The 18,684-nt window shown below is 38.8% G+C and overlaps 1 protein-coding gene across 1 annotated transcript in view; it reads right to left on the bottom strand.

Moving 5' to 3' along the window:
* Window positions 1–600: 600 nt before the first annotated feature.
* ACMSD (aminocarboxymuconate semialdehyde decarboxylase) overlaps window positions 601–18,684 on the bottom strand; it is an 81,528-nt gene continuing 63,444 nt past the window's right edge. Inside the window, exon 10 of the mRNA XM_036857040.1 lies at window positions 601–1,153. Coding sequence (XP_036712935.1) covers window positions 1,145–1,153 — 9 coding nt within the window. The 3' untranslated portion in view covers window positions 601–1,144. The remainder of the gene's footprint in view (window positions 1,154–18,684) is intronic.

Here is an 18,684-nt window from a genome sequence, read left to right as displayed (position 1 = left end):
ATTTAGGTTGCTTCCATGACCTGGCTATTGTAAATAGTGCTGCAATGAACATTCGGGTGCATGTGTCTTTTTGAATTACGGTTTTCTCTGGGTATATGCCCAGTAGTGGGATTGCTGGGTCATATGGTAATTCTATTTTTAGTTTTTTAAGGAACCTCCATACTGTTCTCCATAGTGGCTGTATCAATTTACATTCCCACCAACAGTGCAAGTGCGGTTCTAAGAGGGAAGTTTATAGCTATACAAGCCTACCTAAAGAAACAAGAAAAATCTCAAGTAAACAATCTAACCTTACACCTAAAGAAACTAGAGAAAGAAGAACAAACAAAACCCAAAGTTAGCAGAAGGAAAGAAATCATAAAGATCAGAGCAGAAATAAATGAAATAGAAACAAAGAAAACAATAGCAAAGATCAATAAAACTAAAAGTTGGTTCTTTGAGAAGATAAACAAAATTGATAAGCCATTAGCCAGGATTCCTTTTTAAATTAATTTTTATTGGAGTATAGTTGCTTTACAATGTTGTGTTAGTTTCTGCTGTACAGCAAAGTGAATCAGCTATAAGTATACATATATCGCCTTTTTTTTGGATTTCCTTCCCATTTAGGTCACCACAGAGCATTGAGAAGAGTTCCCTGTGCTCTACAGTAGGTTCTTATTAGTTATCTGTTTTCTGCATAGTAGTGTATACGTGCAGGAAGTCATACTTCGAAAGCAATTAATACTACTTTTCATTGAGTTCTTGATTATATCTCCAGGCTTTTGTCATTGTTTCGGGGCTCCCATGCTCAAGGTACTAATATACCTTGGCTCTGCCTGCCCCCGTCAGGCCGCAGTGTTGAGCTGTTGATTTGGTAGGCAGCTATCATGAACGGTTGTCTAGCTTCTTACCTACCTTGCCTCACATCTTAGGCTGCTTAAAAGTTCCAGGATAGATGGACTTAAACCAACATTTAAGAAGTGTCTACCTCCAACGCTCATTCATGATAAAAGCTCTAACAAACTAGGAATAGAGGAGAACTTCTTCAACTTGATGAAGAACGTTTATAAAAACTTGACAGCTAGCATCATACTTAATGGTGAGAAACTAGAAGCTTTCCTGCTAAGGCATGGATGTCCCCGTCACTGCTCTTTTCAACGTTGTATTATAAGTCCTGTAAGAAAAGGAAGTCAAAGCTAAGCAGATTGGGAAGAAAGAAATAAAACTGACTTTGTTCACGGATAACACAATTGTTCATGTAGAAAATCTCAGAGTACTAAAAAAACTGGAACTAGTAAGTGGCTATAGCAGGATTATAATATACAAGAGTCAATTGCTTTCCTGTATACTAGCAACGTATAATTGAAATTTGCAGTTAAAAACATAATACCATTTACAAAAAGTAATACTTAGGAATGAATCTAAAATATGTACAGGATCTGTATACAGAAAACAACAGAACTCTGATTAAGGAACTCAAAGTAGATATAAGTGGAAGGATATTCTGGGTTCATGGATTCGAAGGTTTAATATCATTAGATGTCAGTTCTTCCCAACTTGATCTGTAGATTCAAATGCAATCCCAATAAAAAAATTTAGAAAGTTATTTTGTAGATATGTGCAAATCGATTCTAAAGTTTACATGGAAAGGTAAAAGACCCAAAATAGCCAACACAATACCAGAGAAGCTGAACTGACTTCACCTGACCTCAAAGCTACAGTACCAAAGACAGCGTTTGCTGGCAAAAGAATAGACACATACATCAGTGGAACAGAATAGGGAGCCTGGGAATAGATCCACACAAACATGGTCAACTGATCTTTGACAAAGGAGCAAAGGTAATTCAATTGAGAAAAGATAGTCTTTTCAACAAATAGTGCTGGAACAACTGGACATGTGTATGGAAAAAAAAGAATCGAGACACAGATCTCACAACTTTCACAAAAATTAACTCTAAGTAGATCATATCCCTAAATGTAAAATGCAGAACTTTAAAACCTCTGGAAGATAACATAGGAGAAAATGGAGGTGACCTTGTGTTTGGCAGTGAGATTTTTTTTTTTTAATTTTTATTGGAGTATAGTTGATTCACGGTGCTGTGTTAGCTTCAGGTGTATAGCAAACTGAGTCAGTCATACATATATCCACTCTTTTTTTAGATTCTTTTCCCATATAGGCCGTTACAGAATTGAGCAGAGTTCCTTGTGCTGTACAGCAGGTCCCCTCTAGTCATCTATTCTATATATAGTAGTGTGCATATGTCAATCCCAACTCATCCCTCCCCCACCCCACTTGTCCCCAGGCAACCCTAAGTTTGTTTTCCACATCTGTGACTCTACTTCTGTTATGTAAGTAAGGTCACTTGTACCCTTTTCTTAGATTCCACATATAAGCGATATCGTATGATATTTGTCTTTCTGTGTCTGACTTAAATTCACTCAGTATGACAATCTCTAGGTCCATCCATGTTGCAGCAAATGGCATTATTTTGTTCTTTTATATTGCTGAGTAATATTCCATTGTTATATATGTACCACATCTTCTTTATCCATTCTTCTGTTGATGGACATTAGCTTGCTTCCATGTCCTGGCTACTGTAAATAGTGCTGCAATGAACATTGGGGTGCATGTATCTTTTCAAATTATGGTTTTCTCCAGGTATATGCCTAGGAGTGGGATTGCTGGTCATATAGTAGCTCTCTTTTTATTTTTTTTAAATATTCATTTATTTATTTGGCTGTGGCAGTTCTTGTTTGCGGCACACAGGATCTTCGTTGCAGCATGCAGAATTCTTCGTTGCGGCGCGGGCTCTTTGTTGCAGTGTGCAGGCTTCACTCTAGTTGTGGCGGGCTCCAGAGTGTGCAGGCTCAGTAGTTGCAGCACGTGGGCTCTCTAATTGTGGCACATAGGCTCTAGAGCACACAGGCTCACTAGTTGCAGTGCGCGGGCTTAGTTGCCCCATGCGTGTGGGATCTTAGTTCCCCGACCAGGGATTGAACCCGTGTCCCTTGCATTGGAAGGCAGATTCTTAACCACTGGACCACCAGGGAAGTCCCCAGTAGCTCTATTTTTAGTTTTTTAAGGAACCTCCATACTGTTCTCCATAGTGGCTGTACCAGTCTACCTTCCCACCAACAGTGTAGGAGGGTTCCCTTTTCTCCACACCCTCTCCAGCATTTATTGTTTGTAGATTTTTTGATGATGGCCATCACTGGTGATAGGTGATACCTCATTATAGTTTAGATTTGCATTTCTCTAATAATTAGTGATGTTGAGCATCTTTTCATGTGCTTTTTTGGCCATCTGTATGTCTTCTTTGGAGAAATGTCTATTTAGATCTTCCACCCATTTTTTGATTGGGTTGTTTGTTTTTCTGATATTGAGCTGTATGAGCTGTTTGCATATTTTGGAGATTAATCCCTTGTTGGTTGCTTTGTTTGCAAATATTTTCTCCCATACTGAGGTTGTCTTTTTGTATTGTTTATGGTTTCCGTTGCTGTGCAAAAGCTTTTCAGTTTACTTGATCCCATTTGTTTATTTTTGTTTCTATTTGTATTACTCTAGGAGGTGGATCAGAAAAGATCTTGCTGCGATTTGTGTTCTGCCTATGTTTTCTTCTAAGAGTTTTATAGTGTCAAGCCTTACATTTAGGTCTTTAATCCACTTTGAGTTTATTTTTGTGTATGGTGTTAGGGAGTGTTCTAGTTTCATTCTTTTACATATAGCTGTCCAGTTTTCCCAGCACCACTTACTGAAGAGACTGTCTTTTCTCCATTGTATATTCTTGCCTCCTTTGTCATAGATTAGGTGACCCTGGGTGCATGGGTTTATCTCTGAGCTTTCTATCCTGTTCCATTGATCTATATTTCTGTTTTTGTGCCAGTACCATGCTGCTTTTTTTTTCCCAAGGTTTTTTTTTTAATGTGGACCATTCTTTTTTCTTCTTTTTTTTTAAATTATAAAAAAATTTTTATTTTTTTTTAATGTGTACCATTTTTAAAGTCTTTATTGAATGTGTTACAGTGTTGCTTCTGTTTTATGTTTCGGTTTTTTGGCCCCAAGGCATGTGGGATCTTAGCTCCCTGACCAGGGATCAAACCTGCACCCCCTTCATTGGAAGGCAAAGTCTTAACCACTGGACTGCCAGGGAAGTCCCTACCATGCTTTTTTGATGGCTGTAGCTTTGTAGGTAGTCTGAAGTCAGGGAGCCTGATTCCTCAAACTCCATTTTTCTTTCTCAAAATTGCTTTGGCTATTTGGGGTCTTTTGTGTTTCCATACAAATTGTAACATTTTTTGTTCTCATTCTTTGAAAAATGCTGTTGGTAATTTGCTAGGGATTGCACTGAATCTGTAGATTGCTTTGGGTAATAGAGTCATTTTCACAGTATCGATTCTTCTAATCCAAGAACATAGTATATCTCCATCTGTTTGTGTCATCTTTGGTTCCTTTCATCAGTATCTTACAGTTTTTTTGAGTACAGGTCTTTTGCCTCCTTAGGTAGGTTTATTCCTAGGTATTTTATTCTTTTTGACGTGATGGTAAATGAGATTGTTTCCTTAGTTTCTCTTTTTGATCTTTTGTTGTTAGTGTATAGGAATGCAAGAGATTTCTGTGTATTAATTTTGTATCCTGCAACTCTACCAAATTCATTGATTAGCTCTAGTAGTTTTCTGGGAGCATCTTTAGGATTTTCTATGTATAGTATCATGTCATCTGCAAACAGTGACAGTTTTACTTCTTTTCCAATTTGGATTCCTTTTATTTATTATTCTTCTCTGCCATGGCTAGGACTTCCAAAATTATGTTGAATAAAGTGGTGAGAGTGGACATCCTTGTCTTGTTCCTGATCTTAGAGGAAATGCTTTCAGTGTTTCACCACTGAGAATGATGTTTACTGTGGGCTTATCATATATGGCCTTTATTATGTTGAGGTAGGTTCCCTCTATGCCCACTTTCTGGAGAGTTTTTATCATAAGTAGGTGTTGAATTTTGTCAGAAGCGTGTTCTGCATCTATTGAGATGATCATATGGTTTTTATTCTTCAGTTTGTTAATATAGTGTATCACATTGATTGACTTGTGTGTATTGAAGAATCCTTGCATCCCTGGGATAAATCCCACTTGATCATGGTGTATAATCCTTTTAATGTGTTGTTGGATTCTGTTTGCTAGTATTTTGTTGAGGATTTTTGCGTCTGTGTTCATCAGTGATACTGGCCTGTAATTTTCTTTTTTTGTGATATCTTTGTCTGGTTTTGGTATCAGGGAGATGATGGACTCGTAGAATGAGCTTGGGAGTGTTCTTTTGTCTGCAATTTTTTGCAGTGGTTTGAGAAGGAGAGGTGTTAACTCTTCTCTAAATGTTTGATAAAATTTGCCTGTGAAGCAGTCTGGTCCTGGACTTTTGTTTGTTGGAAGATTTTTAATCAGAGTTTCAATTTCAGTGCTTGTGATTGGTCTGTTCATATTTTCTATTTCTGGTTCAGTCTTTGAAGACTGTACCTTTCTAAGGATTTGTCCATTTCTTCCAGGTTGTCCATTTTATTGTCATAGGCAATGAGTTTTTAGATACAACACCAAAAGATGATCCATGAAAGAAAAAATTAAGTTGGACTTCATTAAAATTAAAGACCTCTGCTCTGTGAAAGGCACTGTTAATAGTGAAAATACAAGGAGAAAGTCTTTGCAAAACACATATCTAATAAAGGACTTGTATCCCAAATATGCAAAGAACTCGTAAAACTCAATAAGAAAACAAAGAACCCAATTTAAAAATAGGCAAAGGATCTGAACAGATACTTCACAAAGAAGATATACAGGTGGTAAATAGACATATGAGAAGATGTTCGACATCATATATCATATGGGTATTCTTAGTAGTAGTTTATAATTGCAAAAGCTTGGAAGTATGACTGTCCGTGAATTGAGGATTGGATGATTTGATACGTCTATGCAATAAAACACTAGTCAGCTCTTAAAATGAAGAAGGCATCAAAGTGCTGAAAGAAGAAAAGCTACCAACCAAGAATACTCTACCAAAAAAAGCTATGCTTCAGAGTTGAAGGAGAGAGAAAGAGTTTTCCAGACAAGCAAAAGCTAACAGAGTTCATCACCACTAGACTGGCCTTACAAGAAATGTTAAAAGGACTTATTTAAGCTGAAACAAGAGGGTGCTAATTAGTTGCAGGAGAACATATGAAAGTATAAATCTTACTAGGAAAGGTAAATATGCAGTAAAAATCAGAATAATTTAAAGTTGTAAGCGTGGTAGGTTAATCACTTACAAAACTTGTATGAGATAAAAAGACATAAGTAGTAAAAAAAAAGCTATAACTACAATACTTTGCTAAGAGATACACAAGATAAAAAGATGTAAATTGTGACATCAAAAACATAAAACATTGGCGGAGAGGGAATAAAAATACAGAGTTCTATAATGCATCCAAACTTAAGTTATCAAGTTAAAATAGACTGGTATAAAAAGAAGTCAGGGACTTCCCTGGTGGTGCAGTGGTTAAGAATCGCCTGCCAGTGCAGGGGACACGGGTTCAAGCCCTGGTCCGGGAGGATCCCACATGCCGCGGAGCAGCTAGGCCCGTGCGCCACAGCTGCTGAGCCCGTGTGCCACAACTGCTGAGGCCCGCGTGCCTAGAGCCCATGCTCTGCAACAAGGGAAGCCACCACAATGGGAAGCCTGTGCACCGCAACGAGGAGTGGCTCCTGCTCCCTGCAACTAGAGGAAGCCCATGCGCAGCAATAAAGAGCCAACGCAGCCAAAAATAGATAAATAAATTTATTTTAAAAATAAATAAATATTAAAAAGGATACCTGTAAAAAAAAAAAAAAAAGAAAGCAGCTTTTATGTGGAAGGACAACCAAGGTATTAAGTAGGAAAAAAAAGGAAGATACTACTGTTTGGGTAAAGTGAACAAAGGAATATGTACATGTAAGTGCTTGTATGATTATAGATTTTCTTTTAATTTGTTTATTTTCTCTCACACACACACACACACACACACACACAGTATTTTATTTTTACAAGAGATAAATAGACTGACACCAAGCATTGTAAATGGATGACCACAACAAAAGCAACAATGCTTACAATTACCAAACACGAAACACACTCATACTATGTCATAATATTGACATTCAGTCCAGTAATCCTCCACTGTAACAGCTCCTTTACTTTGCAGTGAAAATTGATTTGTATATTTTTTGCCTCTGAGTCCTTGTGGGATTTTTTTTTTATTCAAACAGAAAGTCACAAAAATTATACTCATCCTCATCAGTTCACTCAGTCCCATGTAATTAATTAGTTTTTCACCTTGATCTTTTGTTAGCACTTTTATGAGTTCATCAGTTTTGCATTAGAGTTCTGAAAATTCTTATTCATTCAGTTCAACAGTATAGTCAGTTACCAGAAACCTGTACTTGTCAGAGTCTTTTCCATGAATTCCTTGAAGATGAAACCCTTTTATAGGAACATATTTGTATAGATTTTCTTTACAAGAATACACATATACACACAACAGGTAAAATTGGTTCCCGCTGGGGGACATACATTGAATTTGATATTTTTGAACTCTTCTAACATGTTCAGGTATTGACTTTTCAAAAATAAACTTAAAATTTTTTATTAGGTACCTAATAAAAGTGCGTAGTGTTTTATATTCAGAAATGAAGACTTCAATTCACTTTTGTTCAATTTTGATTGTAAAGAAGCCTCAGAATGGTGTCTGTAAGCTAAAAAAATATAAAGTGGGTATTTATTTCAATTAAGTTAATCTTAAGTGATTGAATATACTTTTTTTTTGAATTTTTGAATTTTATTTATCTTTTTATATGGCAGGTTCTTATTAGTCATCCATTTAATACACATCAGTGTATACATGTCAATCCCAATCTCCCAATTCATCACACCACCACCCCCACCCGCCGCCGCTTTCCCCCTTGGTGTCCATACGTTTGTTCTCTACATCTGTGTCTCAATTTCTGCCCTGCAAACTGGTTCATCTGTACCATTTTTCTAGGTTCCACATATATGTGTTAATGTATGATATTTGTTTTTCTCTTTCTGACTTACTTCACTCTGTATGACAGCCTCTAGATCCATCCACGTCTCTACAAGTGACTCAATTTTGTTCCTTTTTATGGCTGAGTAATATTCCATTGTATATATGTACCACATTTTCTTTATCCATTCGCCTGTCGATGGGCATTTAGGTTGCTTCCATGACCTGGCTATTGTAAATAGTGCTGCAATGAACATTGAGGTGCATGTGTCTTTTTGAATTATGGTTTTCTCTGGGTATAAACCCAGTAGTGGGATTGCTGGGTCACATGGTAATTCTATTTTTAGTTTAATAAGGAACCTCCATACTGTTCTCCATAGTGGCTGTATCAATTTACATTCCCACCAACAGTGCAAGAGGGTGCCCTTTTCTCCACACCCTCTGCAGCATTTGTTGTTTGTAGATTTTCTGATGATGCCCATTCTAACTGGTGTGAGGTGATACCTCATTGTAGTTTTGATTTGCATTTCTCTAATAATTAGTGATGTTGAGCAGCTTTTCATGTGCTTCGTGGCCATCTGAATGTCTTCTTTGGAGCAATGTCTATTTAGGTCTTCTGCCCATTTTTGGATTGGGTTGTTTTTTTAATATTGAGCTTCATGAGCTGTTTATATATTTTGGAGATTAATCCTTTGTCTGTTGATTTGTTTGCAAATATTTTCTCCCATTCTGATGGTTGTCTTTTCGTCTTCTTTATGGTTTCCTTTGCTCTGCAAAAGCTTTGAAGTTTCATTAGGTCCCATTTGTTTATTTTTGTTTTTATTTTCATTTCTCTAGGAGGTGGGTCAAAAAGGATCTTGCTGTGATTTATGTCATAGAGTGTTCTGCCTATGTTTTCCTCTAAGAGTTTTATAGTGTCTGGCCTTACATTTAGGTCTCTAATCCATTTTGAGTTTATTTTTGTGTGTGGTGTTACAGAGTGTTCTAATTTCATTCTTTTACATGTAGCTGTCCAGTTTTCCCAGCACCACTTATTGAAGAGACTGTCTTTTCTCCATTGTATATCTTTGCCTCCTTTGTCATAGATTAGTTGACCATAGGTGCGTGGGTTTATCTCTGGGCTTTCTATCTTGTTCCATTGATCTATGTTTCTGTTTTCCTGCCAGTACGATATTGTCTTGATTACTGTAGCTTTGTAGTATAGTCTGAAGTCAGGGAGTCTGATTCCTGCAGCTCCCTTTTTTCCCTCCAAGACTGCTTTGGCTATTTGGGGTCTTTTGTGTCTCCATACAAATTTTAAGATTTTTTGTTCTAGTTCTGTAAAAAATGGCATTGGTAATTTGATAGGGCTTGCATTGAATGTGTAGATTGCTTTGGGTAGTATAGTCATTTTCACAATATTGACTCTTCCAATCCAAGAACATGGTATATCTCTCCATCTGTTGGTATCAGTGTCTTATAGTTTTCTGCATACAGGTCTTTTGTCTCCCTAGGTAGGTTTGTTCCTAGGTATTTTATTCTTTTTGTTGCAATGGTAAATGGGAGTGTTTTCTTAATTTCTCTTTCAGATTTTTCATCATTAGTGTATGGGAATGCAAGAGATTTCTGTGCATTAATTTTGTATCCTGCAACTTTACCAAATTCATTGATTAGCTCTAGTAGTATTCTTGTGGCATCTGTAGAATTCTCTATGTATAGTATCATGTCATCTGCAAACAGTGACAGTTTTACTTTTTTTTTCCAATTTGTATTCCTTTTATTTCTTTTTCTTCTCTGATTGCTATGGCTAGGACTTCCAAAACTATGTTGAGTAATAGTGGTGAGAAAAAAAAAAAAAATAGTGGTGAGAATGGACATCCTTATCTTTTTCCTGATCTTAGAGGAAATGCTTTCAGTTTTTCACCATTGAGAATGATGTTTGCTGTGGGTTTATTGTATATGGCCTTTATTATGTTGAAGTAGGTTCCCTCTATGCCCACTTTCTGGAGAGTTTTTATCACAAATGGGTGTTGAATTTTGTCAAAAACTTCTTCTCCATCTATTTTTTTTTAAATTTTTATTTATTTATTTATTTATTTATTTATGGCTGTGTTGGGTCTTCGTTTCTGTGCGAGGGCTTCCTCCAGTTGTGGCAAGTGGGGGCCATTCTTCATCGTGGTGCGCGGGCCTCTCACTATCGCGGCCTCTCACTATCGCGGCCTCTCCTGTTGCGGAGCACAGACTCCAGACGCGCAGGGTCAGTAATTGTGGCTCACGGGCCTAGTTGCTCTGCGGCATGTGGGATCTTCCCAGACCAGGGCTCGATCCCGTGTCCCCTGCATTGGCAGGCAGATTCTCAACCACTGCGCCACCAGGGAAGCCCTGCATCTATTGAGATGATCATATGGTTTTTATTCTTCAGTTTGTTAATATGGTGTATCACATTGATTGATCTGCATGTACTGAAGAATCCTTGCATCCCTGGGATAAATCCCACTTGATCATGGTGAGTGATCCTTTGAATGTGTTGTTGGATTCTGTTTGCTAGTATTTTGTTGAGGATTTTTACATCTATATTCATCAGTGATATTGGTCTGTAATTTTCTTTTTTTGTAGTATCTTTGTCTGGTTTTGGTATCAGGGTGATGGTGGCCTCATAGTATGAGTTTAGGAGTGTTCCTTCCTCTGCAATTTTTTGGAAGAGTTTGAGAAGGATGGGTGTTAGCTCTTCTCTAAATGTTTGATAGAATTCACCTGTGAAGCCATCTGGTCCTGGACTTTTGTTTGTTGGAAGATTTTGTTTTGTTGTTTGTTTAAAAAATTTTTGTTTTAATTAATTAATTTTATTTATTTATTTATTGGCTGCATCGGGTCTTTGTTGCTGTGCGTGAGCTTTCTCTAGTTGCAGGGAGTGGGGGCTACTCTTCGTTGAGGTGCACGCAGCCTTCTCATTGTGGTGGCTTCTTTTGTTGCGGAGCACAGGCTCTAGGCACACAGGCTTCAGTAGTTGTGGTGAACGGGTTCAGTAGTTGTGGCTCGCGGACTGTAGAGTGCAGGTTCAGTAGCTGTGGAGCATGGGCTTAGTTGCTCCGCGGCATGTGGGATCTTCCCAGACCAGGGCTCGAACCCGTGTCCCCTGCATTGGTAGGTGGACTCTTGACCACTGTGCCATCAGGGAAGCCCTCTTGGAAGATTTTTAATCACAGTTTCAATTTCATTACTTGTGATTGGTCTGTTCATATTTTCTATTTCTTCCTGGTTCAGTCTTGGAAGGTTATACCTTTCTAAGAATTTGTCCATTTCTTCCAGGTTGTCCATTTTATTGGCATAGAGTTGCTTGTAGTAGTCTCTTAGGATGCTTTGTATTTCTGCGGTGTCTTTTGTAACGTCTCCTTTTTCATTTCAAATTTTATTGATTTGAGTCCTCTCCCTCTTTTTCTTGATGAGTCTGGCTAATAATGGTTTATCAATTTTGTGTATCTTCTCAAAGTACCAGCTTTTAGTTTTATTGATCTTTGCTATTGTTTTGTTTCTATTTCATTTATTTCTACTCTGATCTTTATGATTTCTTTCCTTCTACTAACTTTGGGTTTTGTTTGTTCTTCTTTCTCTAGTTCCTTTAGGTGTAAAGTTAGATTGTTTATTTGAGATTTTTCTTGTTTCTTGAGGTAGGCTTTTATAGTTATAAACTTCCCTCTTAGAACTGCTTTTGCTGCATCCCATAGGTTTTGGATCGTCGTGTTTTCATTGTCATTTGTCTCTAGGTATTTTCTGATTTCCTCTTTGATTTCTTCAGTGATCTCTTGGTTATTTAGCAAGGTATTGTTTAGCCTCCATGTGCTTGTGTTTTTTACGTTTTTTCCCTGTAATCGATTTCTAATCTCATAGCGTTGTGGTCAGAAAAGATACTTGATATCATTTCAGTTTTCTTAAATTTACTGAGGCTTGATTTGTGACCCAAGATGTGATCTATCCTGGAGAATGTTCTGTGCACACTTCAGAAGAAAGTGTAATCTGCTGTTTTGGGATGGAATGTCCTATAAATATCAATGAAATCTATCTGGTTTATTGTGTCATTTAAAGCTTGTGTTTCCTTATTAATTTTCTGTTTGGATGATGTGTCCATTGGTGTAAGTGAGGTGTTAAAGTCCCCCACTATTATTGTGTTACTGTCGATTTCCTCTTTTATAGCTGTTAGCAGTTGCCTTATGTATTGAGGTGCTCCTATGTTGGGTGCATATATGTTTATAATTGTTATATCTTATTCTTGGATTGATCCCTTGATCATTACGTAGTGTCCTTCCTTGTCACTTGTAACATTCTTTATTTTAAAGTCTATTTTATCTGATATGAGCATTGCTACTCCAGCTTTCTTTTGATTTCCATTTGCATGGAATATCTTTTTCCATCCCCTCACTTTCAGTCTGTATGTGTCCCTAGGTCTGAAGTGGGTCTCTTGTATACAGCATAAATATGGGTCTTGTTTTTGTATCCATTCAGCAAGTCTGTGTCTTTTGGTTGGAGCATTTAATCCATTCACGTTTAAGGTAATTATGGATATGTATGTTCCTGTTACCATTTTCTTAATTGTTTTGTGTTTGTTTTTGTAGATCCTTTTCTTCTCTTGTGTTTCCCACTTAGAGAAGTTCCTTTAGCATTTGTTGTAGAGCTGGTTTGGTGGTACTGAATTCTCTTAACTTTTGCTTGTCTGTAAAGCTCTTGATTTCTCCATCGAATCTGAATGAGATCCTTGCCAGCTAGAGTAATCTTGGTTGTAGGTTCTTCCCTTTCATCACTTTAAGTATATCATACCACTCCCTTCTGGCTTGTAGAGTTTCTGCTGAGAAATCAGCTGTTAACCTTATGGGAGTTCCTTTGTATGTTATTTGTCATTTTTCCCTTGCTGCTTTCAATAATTTTTCTTTGTCTTTAATTTTTGCCAACTTGGTTACTATGTGTCTCGGCGTGTTTCACCTTGGGTTTATCCTGTATGGGACTCTCTGTGCTTCCTGGACTTGGGTGGCTATTTCCTTTCCCATGTTAGGGAAGTTTTCGACTATAATCTCTTCGAATATTTTCTCTGGTCCTTTCTCTCTCTCTTCTCCTTCTGGGACCCCTATAATGCGAATGTTGTTGCGTTTAATGTTGTCCCAGAGGTCTCTTAGGCTGTCTTCATTTCTTTTCATTCTTTTTTCTTTATTCTGTTCTGCAGCAGTGAATTCCATCATTCTGTCTTCCAGGTCACTTATCCGTTCTTCTGCCTCAGTTATTCTGCTATTGATTCCTTCTAGTGTAGTTTTCATTTCAGTTATTGTATTGTTCATCTTTGTTTTTTGTTCTTTAGTTCTTCTAGGTCTTTGGTAGACAATTCTTGCATCTTCTCGATCTTTGCCTCCATTCTTTTTCCGAGGTCCTGTATCATCTTCACTATCATTATTCTGAATTCTTTTTCTGGAAGATTTCCTACCTCTACTTCATTTAGTTGTTTTTCTGGGGTTTTTTCTTGTTCCTTCGTCTGGTACATAGCCCTCTGCCTTTTCATCTTGTCTATCTTTCTGTGAATGTGGTTTTTGTTCCACAGGCTGCAGGATTGTAATTCTTCTCGCTTCTGCTGTCTGCCCTCTGGTGGATGAGGCTATCTATGAGGCTTGTGCAAGTTTCTTAATGGGAGGGACTGGTGGTGGGTAGAGCTGGCTGTTGCTTTGGTGGGCAGAGCTCAGTGAAACTTTAATCTGCTCCTCTGCTGATGGGTGGGACTGGGTTCCCTCCCTGTTGGTTGTTTGGCCTGAGGTGACCCAACACTGGAGGCTCCCTGGGTTCTTTGGTGGGGCTAATGGTGGACTCTGGGAGGGCTCACACCAAGGAATACTTCCCAGAACTTCTGCTACCAGTGTCCTTGTCCTCATGCTGAGACAGAGCCACCCCCCACCTGTGCAGGAGACCCTCCAACACTAGCTGGTAGGTCTGGTTCAGTCTCCTATGGGGTCACTGCTCCTTCCCCTGTGTCCTGATGTGCACACTACTGTGTGTGTGCCCTCCAAGAGTGGAGTCTCTGTTTCCCCCAGTCCTGTCGAAGTCCTACAGTCAAATCCTGCTAGCCTTCAAAGTCTAATTCTCTAGGAATTCCTCCTCCCGTTTCCAGACCCCCAGGTTCGGAAGCCTGACATGGGGCTCAGAACCTTCACTCCATTGGGTGGACTTTTGTGGTATAAGTGTTCTCCAGTTTGTGAGTCACCCACCAGCAGTTACGGGATTTGATTTTATTGTGATTGCACCCCTCCTACCATCTCATTGCGGCTTCTCCTTTGTCTTTGGATGTGGGGTTTCTTTTTTGGTGAGTTCCAGTGTCTTCCCGTTGATGATTGTTCAGCAGTTAGTTGTGATTCTGGTGTTCTTGCAAGAGGGAGTGAGGGCTCGTCCTTCTACTCCGCCATCTTGAACCAATCTTGAATATACTTTTTATTAATTGAAGTATAGTTGATTTACAGTATCAACTATAGTTGATTAGCTTGTTAGTTGGTTTCAGGTGTACAGCACAGTGGTACAGTCACACACACAGACACGCACACACACATACACACATGTATATATTCCTTTTCAGATTCTTTTCCGTTATAGGTTATTATAAAACATTGAGTTTAGCTCCCTGTGCTATACAGTAGGTCCTTGTTGGTTATCTATTTTCTACATAGTAGTGTGTATATGTTAATCCCAAGCTCCTAATTTATCCCTCCTCCCACCCCCCTTTCCCTTTTGGTAACTATAATTTTGTTTTCTGTGTCTGTGAGTTTCTTTCTGTTTTGTAACTAAGTTCATTTGTATCATTTTTTTTTTTACATCAATATAGGTTTAAGTTTTCTGGTTGGGTAATATAAATTGAATTAGAGCTGACTTCCTTTTTAGGGGAGATCGAAAATATGGGGAAGGGTAGAGTACAATGAAGAGAAGTACTTGGATAACTATGCATGGTTGTCCTTTGGAATCTGATGGTGGTGGGATTTTTTTTCCCCCAGGAGTATGTTTTGGAGAAGTACTTGTAGTAGAAAACATGGGCGAGAAAAGCCTGAAAAAGTGATTTTCCTGAGAGATTTTTGAGATTCTGGGTGTGAGCAGTATTGTTTTAGGGCCAGAAGAGTCTTTTCAAAATTCAGCTCTAGTTATGTCATCTCCTAATTGAAAACTTCATTGCTTTTTTTTTTTTAACTTTATTTTTTTTAATTTAAATTTATTTATTTTAATTTTGGCTGCATTGGGTCTTCGTTGCTGCGCACGGGCTTTGTTTTAGTTGCGGCGAGGGGGGGGGCTACTCTTCGTTGCGGTGTGTGGGCTTCTCATTGCAATGGCTTCTCTTGTTGCAGTGCCCAGGCTCTAGGCGCACGGGCTTCAGTAGTTGTGGCTCGTGGGCTTCAGTAGTTGTGGCTCACGGGCTTAGTTGCTCCGCGGCATGTGGGATCTTCCCGAACCAGGGCTCGAACCCGTGTCCCCTGCATTGGCAGGCAGATTCTCAACCTCTGTGCCACCAGGGAAGCCCAATGGTAGAAGTTTTATATTAATTTGTTACTTATTTGATACATGTCTCCCTAACTAGATTATAAGCACAATTGAGGACAGGAACTGTGTTTGTTTTTACTTACATTATCCCAGGACCTAGTGTGGTTCTTGGTGCATTATAGACCCTCAATAAATATTGTTGAATGTGTGTGAATGAGTGCATAAGTGAATGAAGTCATAGTTTCTGCTCTCAAGGAAGTCCCAGTCCAGTGGGAAGATAGCAGCTGCCATCCAAAATGAGAAGTATGTTCTAGTAGAGATATCAGTACAGTTTTTCAAAGGGGGGGGGGTACTGATTAATGAAATCCCAAAGCCTAGAAACCATCACTTTAGGTCCTGAGGAATTTTGAAGGAGAGAGAGAGAGAAAGCAATACGATCAGATACATACTTTGGAGAATTTTCTCTGGCCACAGTGTGGAAGATGGATTGTACCAGACTAAGCCAAGAGGCAGGGGTATACATAAGAGACTATTTCAATAGTCCTGCTGAGACTTGAGGACCTGAATTTAGTTGGGAGCATTAGGGAAGAAAGAATAGATAAGAAATGAAAGGTATGTATTAAAATGGCAGAATCTATCAGAGTTAATGTCAGGTTTGATATGGGTGAAGGAGAGAATTTTGGTGACTGGGTGATGCCATTAATCAGAGTTGGGACTATAGGAAGTGGAACTATTTTGGGATAAAGGGATTGAGTTATATTGGGGGCATATGATTCTGTAAAGTACCATAGTATTGTAGCTTTTTTTTTTTTTTTTTTAATGCCTAAAGCTGTTAGGACTTGTTGAAATATTGTCTCCCCCTTACTTCTGAATACCACATTTTTCTGGTTTTTCTCCTGCCTTTCTGGGCACTACTCAGTTTTCAGTGCTGGTTACCTCCATCCGACTTCCAAATGCTGCTGAATCCCAGGAATTTGTCCTGGGTTCTTTTGGTTCTCTGCTCTACTTTTTCTCTCAATGATTTCATCCAGTCTTCTTTCTTTAAATACCTTTTGTACAGTGATGGCCTCTCCGCAGCTTCCCTCTTGAAGTCTCCAGAGTAATATACCTCACTGCTTACTGGACATTCCTACCTAAATGTCTAAGACACTCTGAAATATAGTGAGTCCAACAGTAAAACTATTGATTCTCTTTCTTCCCAAATCTGTTTTTCCCAATCTTTCTCATGATGGTAAAATAAATCTGCTCTAGTGAAAAAAACTAGGAGTCAAGGCATCTGTGTCTAAGGTATGGATGAGTTTAATACCTTTAGCTACATCTCAGAGGCTAAATGTCCCCAGAGTTATTGCACAGAAAAGACATCATTAGAAAGCCCTTCTTGGGCTTCCCTGGTGGCTCAGTGGTTAGGAATCCGCCTGCCAATGCAGGGGACACGGTTCGAGCCCTGGTCCGGGAGGATCCCACATGTTGCCTAGTAACTAAGCCTGTGCGCCACAACTACTGAGCCTGCACTCTAGAGCCCGCAAGCCACAACTACTGAGCCCGCGTGCCATGACTACTGAAGCCCGCGCCCCTGGAGCCCATGCTCCACAACAAGAGAAGCCACTGCAATGAGAAGCCCGCAAACCACAATGAAGAGTAGCCCCCGCTCGCCACAACTATGAAAGCCCGCGTGCAGCAGCGAAGACCCAACACAGCCAAAAATAAATAAATAAAATAAATAAATTTAAAAAAAAAGAAAAGAAAGAAAATCCGTCTTTACATTCGGATTAAAGAGGAATTTTCTCATCTTTTCTTGCATCTGCATAGTTTCATTTTATCTTAGAGTTAAATCTTTGATCAAATCAAAGTTGGAGTTGTCCTTATGTATGATGTAAGAAATGAACCTAATTTTATTGCAGCGTTGTTTGTAATTGCAAAATATTGGAAATTACATGTAATGTTCAAATGTAGGAGATTGAACAAACTGTGGTGCACTCACACATACAGACAGACATATGGGTATCAACCTTGACTTCTTTCCTTCCCATCTCCCCTTGTCCTCACATTTATCAAGTGATGTTGCTTCTCCCTACAACCCCATCTCACCATCCCCTTTCTACTACTCTTGCCCAAGTCACCATCATTTCTTGCCTAGTCTCCCTAGTACCATTCTTGACCCCTTTAAATAATTCTCTACACAGCTGCTAATGTGGTTTTTTTTTAAAACCTAAGTCAGAGCATGTCACAAACCTATTTTAAAAACTCCAATGGCTTCTTATAAAACTTAATATGAAAATCTAAACTCTTGACCTTGGCCTGCTTATCTGGCCAGCTTTTCCGCTTTGTCCCTACTTCTCTCCCCCTTGCTCACGAGCTCTGCCACAGCTCTTTTCTGCCTCAGGGCCTTTGCTGCTCCAGCCTTGGCCTGCAAGACTCTTCTCCATGGCTCTTTCTTTCTATTGTTCGAGTCTTAGTTCAAAGTCCTCTTTAAAGCGGTGTTCTCTGGCCTCACAGCTTAATGTTTTATCTCCCATCCTTCCCCTAGTCACTCTATACATTTCCTTGTTTTAATTTCTGCATAATGTTTATCAGTATGAGAAGAATTCCCTCTCTTACTTCCTCCCTCCCTCCCTCCCTCCCTCCCTTCCTTCCTTCCTTCCTTCCTCCCTCCCTCCCTCTCACTCTCCATTCCTCCTTTGTCCTCCTTCATTTATTTATGTTTCTTACCCTCCAGATTGTAGGCTTCATCAGAGAAGGAATTTTATCCTTTTTGTTAACTTCTATATCCCCAGTGTCTGGAACTGTCCTACAGTACTGGCACATCATATACCTACTCTGTGACTATGAATATACCCGGTATCTATTTAAGCTATGTATCTATAGATCTATGATACTGAATGAGATGATCAAGTTACTTTTCATAATAAGGCAATCATTAAACACTGTGTTAACAGTGCTCAAATATATATTATTTGAAAAGGAACAGATATTTTCCCCCAAAAAAATGGGGAAGGAAAAAAATAGTAACACATGCTTCATGTTGCTGTTTTGCGCAACTTTGTTCTTCTTTTTAGGCAGATTGGAGTAACAGAGTGGTGGGTGGGTAAAGTCCTAGGAAGCAACAGGAGTAGCAAGAAAGAGATGGAGTTACAGACTAAATAAATGAAGAAAAAATAATGGGATGGGTGTAGTTTTGCAAAAATTAAATCAGTACAAATCACATGCCAGTACTCAA

Source organism: Balaenoptera musculus, chromosome 7, assembly GCF_009873245.2.
Source record: "Balaenoptera musculus isolate JJ_BM4_2016_0621 chromosome 7, mBalMus1.pri.v3, whole genome shotgun sequence".
Taxonomy (NCBI): domain Eukaryota; kingdom Metazoa; phylum Chordata; class Mammalia; order Artiodactyla; family Balaenopteridae; genus Balaenoptera; species Balaenoptera musculus.
The sequence above is the reverse complement of the archived record's forward strand: the minus strand, read 5'-3'. Positions and strand labels throughout refer to the sequence as shown.